The sequence below is a fragment of the Desmodus rotundus genome, unplaced genomic scaffold, assembly GCF_022682495.2.
Source record: "Desmodus rotundus isolate HL8 unplaced genomic scaffold, HLdesRot8A.1 manual_scaffold_403, whole genome shotgun sequence".
Classification (NCBI taxonomy): Eukaryota; Metazoa; Chordata; class Mammalia; order Chiroptera; family Phyllostomidae; genus Desmodus; species Desmodus rotundus.
In genome coordinates, this window is record NW_026527482.1 from 1 (window position 1) to 11,175 (window position 11,175).

Below are 11,175 nucleotides of genomic sequence, written 5' to 3' on the forward strand. Positions count from 1 at the left end.
AGCCTCAGCCTCGCAGTCCGAGCCGCCCCGCTCGGGAACCAAAGCACCAGTGAGCGCTCATTGGGCCAGCGCTCCCCGACCCAGCATGCCCCCGCCGCTCCCTTCGCCTGGGTTCCTAGCCTACACGTGGGGTTTTCCTGTGCTTTCCCTGCCAGTGAGGATAAAGTGGTGGCAGGTTCAGACCTAAGCAACTCATCTTAAAGATGGCATCTAGTCCGAATTCAAGGGGCTGCGATGACAAAGGACGCCTCCCTACCGGACTCCCAGCCCTGTCCCCAAAGTTCCTATAATCCGGTACCTTCACAAGGGTCTGGGAGGGTCATGGAATTGTAAGTGCCCTGCTCCTAAAGGCTCTTCCACCCTAAAGACCCTCAGCACTTTCCATGAAGCTCTTTTCCAACATTCATCTCTCTGCACCGAATTAACTAAGCTTAGTATGAAATTTTAAAAATAGGTCAGAGAGCCCTGACTGGTGTGCCTCAGTGGATTTAGTGCTGGCCCACGAACCAAAGGGTCGCAAGTTCGAATCCCAGTCTGGGCGCATACCTAAGTTGCGGGCCAGATCCCCAGTTGGGGGCCCGGGAGAGGCCACCACACATTGATGTTTCCCTCCCTGTTTCTCCTCCCCCTTCCCCTCTCTAAAAATAAATGAATAAAAATCTTAAAAAAAAAAAAAAATAGGGCCCAAAAGACTTGAATATGGCCACAAGAGGTCAGTGGAGGGTAGGCAAGAGCCCACAAACACAGCAAAGTGCCTTGTGTAAAAGGCCTATGCAGACCCGAGAGCAGGCCTGGGTGAGGATGCTGGGTATGGTTAAGGATGTGGGGGAAAAACATATCAAAAAACAAAAACACAAGGCCTTTCCCTGGGAGAGATGGGAAGGGCATCAAGAAGGCACAGGTAGGCACAACTCCAAGTCGCTGTGACCAGGGGACACAGCCATTAGCCCCCTCCTGTCCAAGAGCTGAGTCTAGAGTGGGAGACCAAGGTCAACTGGGACCTCTCAGAAGTCACCAGGACTTCAGAGAAGCTCCATTTCAATAGGCTGAGTGAACAGAGGATGAGCAAGAGAGATTTCTATTGGGCACTTAGTAAACCCTACTTTTCACTTCCCTTCCTTAACCACTGAAAGCCAATTTACAAATATAGATCAGAAAACAGAAATACCAATGCTTAGAAAGAATCCATATGCATAAATAAATGTCCACTATATTTAAAAGGCAGAACACTCTTCCTAGTCTCATGTCCTCTTTTTCTCATAGTGTGCAGCAGCAGGTAGAAAGATCTCTCCAAGGTTGCTCCAAAGCCCGTGGGAGTGAATGTTTCGGTAGACCTGGGACTCTGCTGAAGGGGCCCCCGCCACTTGGGAGCAATGCTGGTACCAGGCCCGGTCACCTCTGTACCACTCGTTCATAGTCTGGTTGGTGGCAGCCAGGTATAGAACAAAGCACAAGAAGCCTCCCAAGAGGAAGCTCAGCATCACGACAAAGCCCAGCAAGAAGACAATCCTCGGGAAGGTCAGGAACAGGTACTGGGGACAAAGAAGAGGCAGCACATTAGGCAGCTGGGCTCTGAGATAGGTAAGGATCAGCACCCGCCAGCCCTGGTCTTTTCCGCAAAACTGTCAGAGCTGCCTCCCCCGCTCACCCACCTGCGTGCACATCTGACCCACTGAACCCAAGTCAGAACCATACACAGCACTGACCAACAGCCCGGGAAGCTTCCCCAGTATATACGGAGTTTGATATGGAACAAACAAAGTGTGCACACTGGAGGAAAAGGGAAAGGGTACCCCAGAGATGGTGCTGTGCAGTTAGCTACTCATTAAGGAAACAGAGAAATAAATGTAGATCTTAATTCAGCAAACTAAAGTCCACATGGACAGAAGAGATCTCTCTTTCGAAACGAAGCGCCCACAGTGATACAGGTACAAGGGCACTCACTGTATAGTGGCACTGGTTTTGACAGTCCCTCCTCCCAAGATACACAAGTTAAATGTCTGTCCATGAAGAAGGGTCAGACCTGGGACAGTCTAACTGGAATAATAAGGAGCCATTCAAATGAGGTCAATGTCTGTGCACTAGTTTGGAAAAGTCGTTGGTGACAGGCCGCCCAGTGAGGAGAGCACACAAGGTGCCAGCACTGCGCTGTGCGGCCCCACCTGTGCAAACTCCACAACGCCTCTCCGGACACATATGGCAACACAAATGCACACGGGAAGAAAGCCTGACGCACACACGCCAAGCTACAAATGCAGTTGCCTCTGGGTAGTGAAAGTGTAAGGGGTGGGAGGGAGGGGTGTAAGTTTTCATTTCATTTTCAAGATGCTTAAAATTTCTTCCCTTCTTCCCAACTTTGAAATATAAATTGACATAACACTGTGAAAGTTTAACATGCACAATACAAAACATAATGAATATATATATATATATGTATCTCGAAATGACTGCCACAATAAGGTTAGCTAAAAGCACCAGTGTGTGGTTGCCTCTCACACCCTGCCCACTGGGGACCTGGCTGGCAACCCAGGCATGTGCCCATACTGGGAACTGAACCAGGAACCCTTTGGTTCTCAGGCAGGTGCTCAATCCACTGAGCCACACCAGCCAGGAGAAATGTAATTTTTAAAAAGGGCACTCCAGCCTTGGCACATGCCGGGGATGCTGGCCAGGTGCCCAGTAGGGGCCATGTAAGAGGCAACCACACATTGATGTTTCTCTCCTTTCTCCCTCTCTTCCCCTCTCTCTAAAAATAAATAAAATCTTTAAAAAATAAAAATAATTAAAAATAAATAAATAAAAAGGGCACACCATATTTCCCTATCAAACTAGAAGAGGTGCCTCCCACCCCAGCAGTGGGTTTTAAAAGCAATTTGACAAAAGATGTTAATATCAAAAGACTTGTAAGTATTGATAATCTTTGACCCAGTGTTAATATGTTTTGGAATCTATCCAAAACAAAGTCCTAATACAAAACTGAGACCATACACACAGACTGCCTACTGCCAGGGGAGAATGCGCGTCACCAACAGGGACAGCTGATGGCCACCACCCTAACAGACCAACCCAGGCGTCCCAGGCCAGGTCCCACCCGACGGGATACAATAGGGAACACAAATCTCTACGTGGGAAATGTTTCTGCCGAGAAAACTTTAACCTGAATCTAATCAAAGCTCGAGAACTAACTTCCGGTTTACGCTAGTATGGGAAACAGAGAAGGATGAGACGGCACTAATAAGAGACAAATCTAGAACACGGGGCATTCTACAACAACAGGCAACTAGACTGCTAAATCCCCATTTCATTATAAAGGGGGGGCACTGCTTCAAACTAAAAAAACATACCCAAATGTGATGCTTAACAATAAAGTGAACTCTGGTTCAATGAGGTAAAAGCTAGGACTATAATAAAATGTAACAAGTGTTGGGGAGGACGTGGAGAACCTGGATCCTTCACACATTGCCGGTGGAACTGCTTTGGAAAAGCCTGGCAGCTCCTCAAATGACTACAAATAGAGCTACCGTATGACCCAGCAATTCTACTCATAAGTGTAACTCGAAAGAAATAAAAACCTATGTTGACATGAAAAACTGTACACAAATGTTCACAGCAGCTTTATTAAAAAAAAAAAAAAAGTGAAAACACCCATAACTAATGAATGGAATAAAATGTGGCATATCCACACAATAGAATATTTTTCGGCCATAACTACAAATGAAGTACTGATTCAGGCTATGACATGGGTGAACCTTGAAAACAGTACGCTCAGTGAAAGGGGCCAGTCCAAAAGGCCACACATTGTGTGATTCCATTTATATAAAATGTGCAGAAGAGGTAAATCCATAGAGATGGAGAGCAGACTAACGGCTGCCATGACTAGGGGCAGAATGGAGTGGGGAGGGACTGTTCATAGGTATGGGTTTCTTTTTTGGGTGACGAAATACTCTGAAATTAGTGGCAACAGTTACACAACTCATCATACACTAACACCATGAATCATATACTTCAGAAGGGTGAATTTTGTGGTATGTGAATTACTTACTAACTTTAAAAGATTTTATAATCTTTTCTTAGATCAATTTCTTTTATTGATTTGAGAGAGAGGAAGGGAGGGAGGGAGGAAGAGAGAGAGAAACAAACATACACCGATTTGTTGCTCCACTTACTTACGCACTCACTGGTGGATTCTCATATGTGCCCTGAAGGGAATCAAAACCGCAGCCTTGGCGAATGGGGACGATGCTCTGACCCACTGAGTACCCAGCCAGGGCCTATATATCAATTTCTTAAAAAGGAATGGCTTCATGTTTTCACTGGGAAAACAAATGTGCTTTTTTTCCAATTTTGAAACCAGAAGTTAGAAACTTACAGCCCACAACATAATTACCTGAACAAGAACGAAGATGTCAATAACGTGGGAGTGTCCAAGGTTGTCGATGTAAGTCTGCAGGTACAAGTCGGACAATGCCACCACTCGGACCAGAAACACGGTGCTCACAACAGCCACGGCAGCCGCCGACGCGGTCAGCGTCAGGAGGTAGATGAGGAAGTACCTGGCATTCCAGGCCCCAATGCAGTTGTTCACCCAAACACAGTGATGGTCAAAGCGGTGCACACACCGGTTACACACTCCTGCACGGCAACAGACAGCCACAACCCCGAGTTGGTCCTCAACGAGACAATGACGCCATGCACACCTACCAACTCTCCTACAAACAGACAGCTGGCAGAATGAGCCGGGGGGGGGGGGGGGGGGGCGGGGGGGGGGGGGAATGGCAGCTGCTGCCACCACGCTTTTAGGACCCCAGTGGCCAATACAGCAGCCACTAGCCCAGCCTCCTGTGGCTAATGAGCACTTGATATGAGGCTACGAGAAACACCTGAGGGAATACTTCGTTGATGTTCATAAAATACTCCTGCTGAGTTCAATGTGAATAATACAGAGATGAAAAGAGTTAGTGAATTTACGTAACTTAGGCAGTTTCAAACGAATGCTTCTGCTTTAAAGGCAAAGCAATTCTTCTGATAAAGATAAACCATTGTGTCAATGTAGATGTGGACACTTTGGTACTGGTTCAGTTAATGAAGAACTGTTAAGACTGGAATAGCTTGGGTAAGTGACTCTGCTCTTCCAACAGCAAACTTTATGATGACTAAATACAGACCCCAGATTTCCAATGAAAATTTAGTGTCTGGATGAGAGGTGCTGAAACCTCTCTCTGAATCTACATCAAAAACTTAGTACAAAAACAAGAAATATAAACTATCCTATAAATGCTTTTTAAAATATTGATTACATTGCAAAATAGTATTTTAAAAGATCTCATTCATTTATTTTCAGAGAGCAGAAGGGAGGGAGAAAGAGAGGGAAAGAAACATCAATGTGTGATTGCTTCTTGCGAGCCCCCTACTGGGGACCTGGCATGCAACTGAGGCATGTGCCCTGACAGGGAATTGAACTGGCAACCCCTAGCTTCGCAGGCTGGCCCTCAAACCACTGAGCCACACCAGCCAGGGCAAAATAGTATTTTAGATATGTTAGGTTGAATAAATTATATGATTAAAATTAATTTCACCTAATTCTTTTTACTTTTGTAATGTGGCTACTAGAAAATTTAAAGTCATGTATGTGGCCCAAATTGTATTTTTGTTGGACAGCACTAGTCGAGCATGTTGGTAACTCCCCAGAACAAGCTCGGCCCGACGGGAATCTGCCAGCACCACATCCTGCAGAAACATCCCTTGGGTGGATGCTCAGCCACGTGGCCAAGGAAGGGCTCTCATGCCCAGCACAGATGGTCGACCCGCCCACTAGGCAAGAACACAAGACCTCACCTCCAGTCATCTGGAAGAGACCAGCGTCGGGCCTCTGCCAGCAGGGGCTGCCCCATGTCCAGGAGTCAGATGGCCCTGCTTTCCACATCTGTGACGCGCCCTTGCAGACGATGCCCACGTGTCTGCTGGGGAAGGTGGAGCTGCGGCAGCCAGGGCCACACTTACCGCAGTGCTTGGACCGTGCTGGCTTCCGTAGATCACAAGTGGAGCACCTCACGTTCTTCGGGAACGTGACTTCATCAAATTCATAAACTTGAAGCAGTGATAATTCGTTTGCTTTTGTTATGGTACCTGAAAAAAGAAAGAACAAAGGTCAGTTTAAAGGAATACAAGATATTCACAAAATCTGTCCTGACACAGCACAATTAAACATTGCTATTTTTAATGTTTTGATTCATTTTATAATTTTTCACAGCTTTAATGAAATGCAATTCAAAAAACCAATTCACCCACTCACACTGCACCATTCGGTGGTTTCAGTACATCACAGAGTTGTGAAACATGGCCACAATTTTAGAACACCTTCATCACTGCAAAAAAAGAAGTCCTGTCGCAGTCAGCGCCCATTGTCTCTACGCCCTAACCTCTGGTGGCCACTAATCAATACACCTGTGTGCATGGATTCGCCTTTTCTGGATGCTTTGCATAAACAGAATCACACAATCTGTGGCCGCTGGTATCTGGCTTTTCACTAACATAGTATTTTCGAGGTTCATCTGTGTTGTAGCCGGTGTATAAGTACTTCATTCCTTCTTATCGCACTGCATAGGCATACCACAGTCTATTTCACTATTCATCAGCCGGTGGCCATTTAACACTTCAAGGACAGGAAAGGTTAAAATCACAAGAATGGGGAAAAAACAAGCAAATATCAATCAAAAGAAAGACAGTATAATAATGTTAATATTAGACAAAAGACACTTGAAAGCAATTACCAGTGACAGAGGCTCATTATATTTTGAAAAAGGTTTCAAGGAAAAGATAATACTAATTCCAAACTTAATACATCTACTAAGAATTACATGTGTGTATAACTAATACACATGCACACACTCAGACACTAGGTTCAAAACATGTGAAGCAAAAAAGTATGAAAAGAAACCTCTCAAATCTATTATCAGAATGAGATAACACCTCTCCACATAAGAATTAGTGTGACTATAAAAGATATGAACATAAGTAACAAACTTGATGTAATGAACTTGTATTGTTCTCTATATCCAGGAACATGGGCCATTTACAAAAACTACATGCCCAGGCACAGTGCAAATATCAATACAATTTTCAAAAGAGATACTATACCTCAGACCAGGCTGGTGTGGCTCAGTGGATTGAGCACTGGCCTGTGAACAAGAGGGTCGCCGGTTTGATTCCCAGTCAGGGCACATGCCTGGTTGCTGGCCAGGTCCCCAAGAGAGGGCGTGCCAGAGGCAACCACACATTGATGTTTCTCTCCCTCTCTTTCTCCCTCCCTTCCCCTCTGTCTAAAATAAATAAATAAAATCTTAAAAAAAAAAAAAAAAAGCTCTCTATAAAACACAATTATGTGGAAGTATCAAAAAATTAAACTAGCCCTGGTCAGTGTGGCCCAATTGAGTAGAGCACTATCCTGTAAACTGAAATGTCATAGGTTCAGTCCCTGGTCAGAGTGCATATAGGAGGCAATCAATCGGTGTTTCTCTCTCTCCCTTCCCATCTCTCTAAAAATCAAGCAGCATGTCCTCGGGTGAGGACAAAAAATAAAATAAATAAAAATAGAAAATTAACTAAAAAACTTATACGGAAAATTTTCAAAATGCTCTAAATGACCCATGGGTCAAATAAGGAAGAAAAAATAAAATTAGAAAACATTCAAAACGGAAAGATTATGCAAACGCTAAATAACAAATCTTTTGCAAAGTCCTTCCCGGGACCACTGCGTGTTTGCAGCACTATTAGTAAGACGGACAGCTGAGCTGGCTCTACCTAGAGCCTCTACGTACCAGGGTCGGTCACAGAACTTAGGGTGAAAAACGCCAAGTTTACAATCAGCAGCAGGTAGGGCAGAAGAAGGTAACACAAGGAGAAGTCCAGGTCTCGGCAGTAGCCAAATATCTCCCAGGTGTACTCAGTATAAACCATCCATTGCAAGATGAGGTGCAAGATAATGAAGGTGTAGTTTCTGAAAAGAAATAGGCACATGGCTTTTTCCTGGGGACTCCTCCAAGAAGAAACCATGCTGTACCAGGGAAAGTTGACCAAGGGCCAAATACTTCCTTCGGGCTGGAGCTAACAGTAAGAATTACATGAGAAACTATGTAAAACATTTGGCATAGTGCCTAACACATAGTAAGTAAGTTCTCAATGAATGTCATCTATTATTACTATCAGCTGTCTTGGGAATTGAGAACTCAATATCTGAATATACTTCTTTTTATGGAAATACATATCAATATTTTCCCACTCTTTAAATACTTCTGTTTGAAAGCAGACACGTCCAAGCCCCAGAGAGAAAAGGCAGATTATCTATGAGTACAGGCCCTGAGCCCAGGACTCTCCCTCCTTGGCAGCATCCCTCTCCGTGCCACACTGGAAACCAGGAGGAGCTTCCTGAAGCTAGAGAATAGCAACAATTAACAAGCAAAACAGAAAGGAAGATACTATTTAAACTCAAATATAAATACCGTGTGTGAAAGAGGTAATGGAGCAAACTTAGCATCGCTCTCTGAAGGCATTCTGGAATTATATAGGAAAATATCTAAAACAAAAGAAAAGAGAAACATTCAATTTCATTTTTCATTCTCCCCACTTCCCCCCAGCTCCCGCCAAATTAGATTCTTTATGTTCAACTGCAGTACTGGCGATATTGTGCTCCTGCATATGGGCAGAGAAGAGATTTAAGAGCATAAAGAGCTTGGCTTCCCTAGGCTGGCCTTCCTTTGAAGCCAACTCCTCCATTGTCCGCCCTGATCTCCAAGAAGGTGCAATGTCAGGGTCTTCAAGTCAAGGGAGGGGAGCAGAGCAGAGGATGGGTAATGCTAAGGTGAATGCCACTCCTTTCCCTGCCCTGGGTTCCATCCCACGTTCCGGAGTCCACCTCCAGATCACTGGCCATTAGGCCAGGTCCCTCCCAAGTCAAGCCCTTCCCAAGGACTGCTCACCCCAGTTATGCTCCCTTTGAACCCTGAAGAAGTGTGGGCAGCCCAATGCTCAGCTTTCTGCTCCTGTATGCCCCAGTTTCACCCATCAGGCCCCTCCAAGCAGACACTGCTCACATCCATGCCCAATTACAGGCATCAAATCCAGAGAAAAACAGCCAACCTTAACAATACTACCTTCTGCCCTGGCTGGTGTGGCTCAGTGGATTGAGCACCGGCCTGTGAACCAAAGGGTTGCCAGTTTGATTCCAGGTCAGGGCACACGCCTGGGCTGTGGGCCAGGTCCCCAGTGCGGGGGTGTGAGAGGCAACCACACAGTGATGTTTCTCTCCCTCTTTTTCCCTCCCTCACCCTCTCTCTAAAAGTAAATAAAATCTTCAATTAAAAAACAAAACAAGAAGAATGCTACCTTCTCTCAAAGCATCGATACAAGATTACTTTAAACAATAAGGGAAAAACACATTAAGACTTTGGAATACAAAGACAACTGCCACAAATGAAAGAACAAGTGAACACACGAATAAGAAAGAGCATCTCCTTTCTGCTCCGTCAGGAACACCGCAGAGCCTTGGAACGGGGGACCTTTACAACCCGGTGGTCTCCAAGCAGCACCGTTACCTGTGTGCCTCCCCTGGCCAGGCCGGTCAGGGACCTGGTCCTCCAGCAGACGCAGGTCGCGGCGCCACCGACCAGCACTACAGCCGAGTAGAACAAGAGGAGGACCAGGAAGTCCATCCTGGGGCTGCAACGGAACAGAAAGAATGTGGCTGCACCGAGGGACTCATTCCATGGCTCATATTCTCTGACATCAGCTCCCTAAATGGTCCCCAAAACAAAGTTCACCAGCCCGTAAGCACAGTGCCTCTCCCGTCAGGTCCTGAGCTCTCCCCCCTGCAAAAGGTCCCTAATTAAACCAGTGTGGTCCGCTTTGGGGCATCTGCTATCTGCGTATTCCAAAATAAAGCGGGGAATATAGGCAAAAGGCATCCACCTTCTCTCCCCCAGCAACAAATCACTCTCTTACTTCCTTAAAGACATACAATGGATTTAACACAGAGGTTGACACAGCGCAGCCTAAAGAATGTGCTGGCAATGCCATTGGAACAAGCACCCCCTACAGGCGGCCGAGGGCCCAGGACGAGGCATCCTGTCTATGAAGGACGTATGAACACGGGCCTGTGCTAAGAAACTGGAGACGGTGACTTCTGGCCTTGGTAAACGTGATTCTGGGCCTGACCTCCAATTACGATAACTGGACTAGGAACTATTCAGAGGCGAGACAGAGGAAACAAACAGCAGCAATCCTCACAAGGTGCTTCAGGGTCCCCAGCCTACATGTCTCTTTTGGGATACTTTTCGGCGGGCAGCTCTGACATTCCTCCTGCCAGCATTCACAGGGAATTGCAACGGCATCTCCTCTTGCGCAGACGCAGGCGCCCGGACCCAGAGGGGACACCCAAGGCTGCAGGAGACCCGGTTCCTCCAGACGGCTGAATCGGGTTGCAAAGACAGATCAATTCAGCCCTCACCTAAAACGACTCGTGTGGTAGGAGTCGGGGGAGGAATACACTGAGGCGGAGGATTTGGAAGTCGGGGGACGCGAGACCCCGCAGGGTGAAGGGGGTTATCAGACTTCTGGAGAAAAAGCGAACTGGGAAAAAATAAGCTGGGAGCCAGGTGTCGGCGGTGGGGACCCGACAGAAGGGTCTCCCCGAAGCTACCCTTCAGCCTAGGGTCCCGGCAGATGGGCCGCGTAAGGCGCTTTTCCCAGGGGCCGGAAACTGAGGTGCGGGGCGGGGTTCAGGAAGCTGGAAGGCTACACTGAGGTGGACGAGGGCTGCGGCCCCACGCACACCAGCTCGCGGGGCGGTCAGACGGACAGAAGGACAGCCCGGGGCCTGCCGGGGTGCCTGAGCGCCCAGCGGAGGACGCCTTACCTCACACGGCAGCCCCCCGGCCCGCGCGCCGCACTGGCGCCTCCAGGGCGCGCCCCCAGACTTCCGTCGGGTTCGTGACGTCACACGCGGCGCGTTCGTCCAGGCCGGCTTCCGGCGGAAGTGCAGACGCCCGGGGGAGTGGAACCTGCGATTGGCAAAAAGCCTAGGAAAAGACCTGCTTGCGTCTGCGGCGGGGCGGGAGCCGGTGTCGGGCGGCGACTTGAGCCACCCTGCGGCCCCGGTGGAGCCGAGCGGGGACCCCGGCA

The 11,175-nt window shown here is 47.4% G+C and overlaps 1 protein-coding gene across 2 annotated transcripts; it reads right to left on the minus strand.

The window, feature by feature from the left end:
- Nucleotides 1-814: 814 nt before the first annotated feature.
- ZDHHC4 (zinc finger DHHC-type palmitoyltransferase 4) lies at nt 815-10,931 on the minus strand. Of its 2 annotated transcripts, none has more exons than XM_045185035.3 (7): nt 10,910-10,931; nt 9,591-9,714; nt 8,499-8,572; nt 7,818-7,996; nt 6,001-6,126; nt 4,388-4,632; nt 815-1,532 (listed from the first exon to the last, which is right to left on the minus strand). In XM_045185035.3, exons 2-7 carry the CDS (start codon nt 9,705-9,707, stop codon nt 1,242-1,244), a joined length of 1,032 nt encoding a protein of 343 aa, XP_045040970.2. In that variant the 5' UTR covers nt 9,708-9,714; nt 10,910-10,931; the 3' UTR covers nt 815-1,241. The 2 variants fall into 2 exon arrangements, with proteins under 2 accessions (XP_045040970.2, XP_024432849.2); XM_024577081.4 differs by lacking the exon at nt 10,910-10,931 and adding an exon at nt 10,282-10,472 and having other exon boundaries at nt 817-1,532.
- Nucleotides 10,932-11,175: the final 244 nt, after the last annotated feature.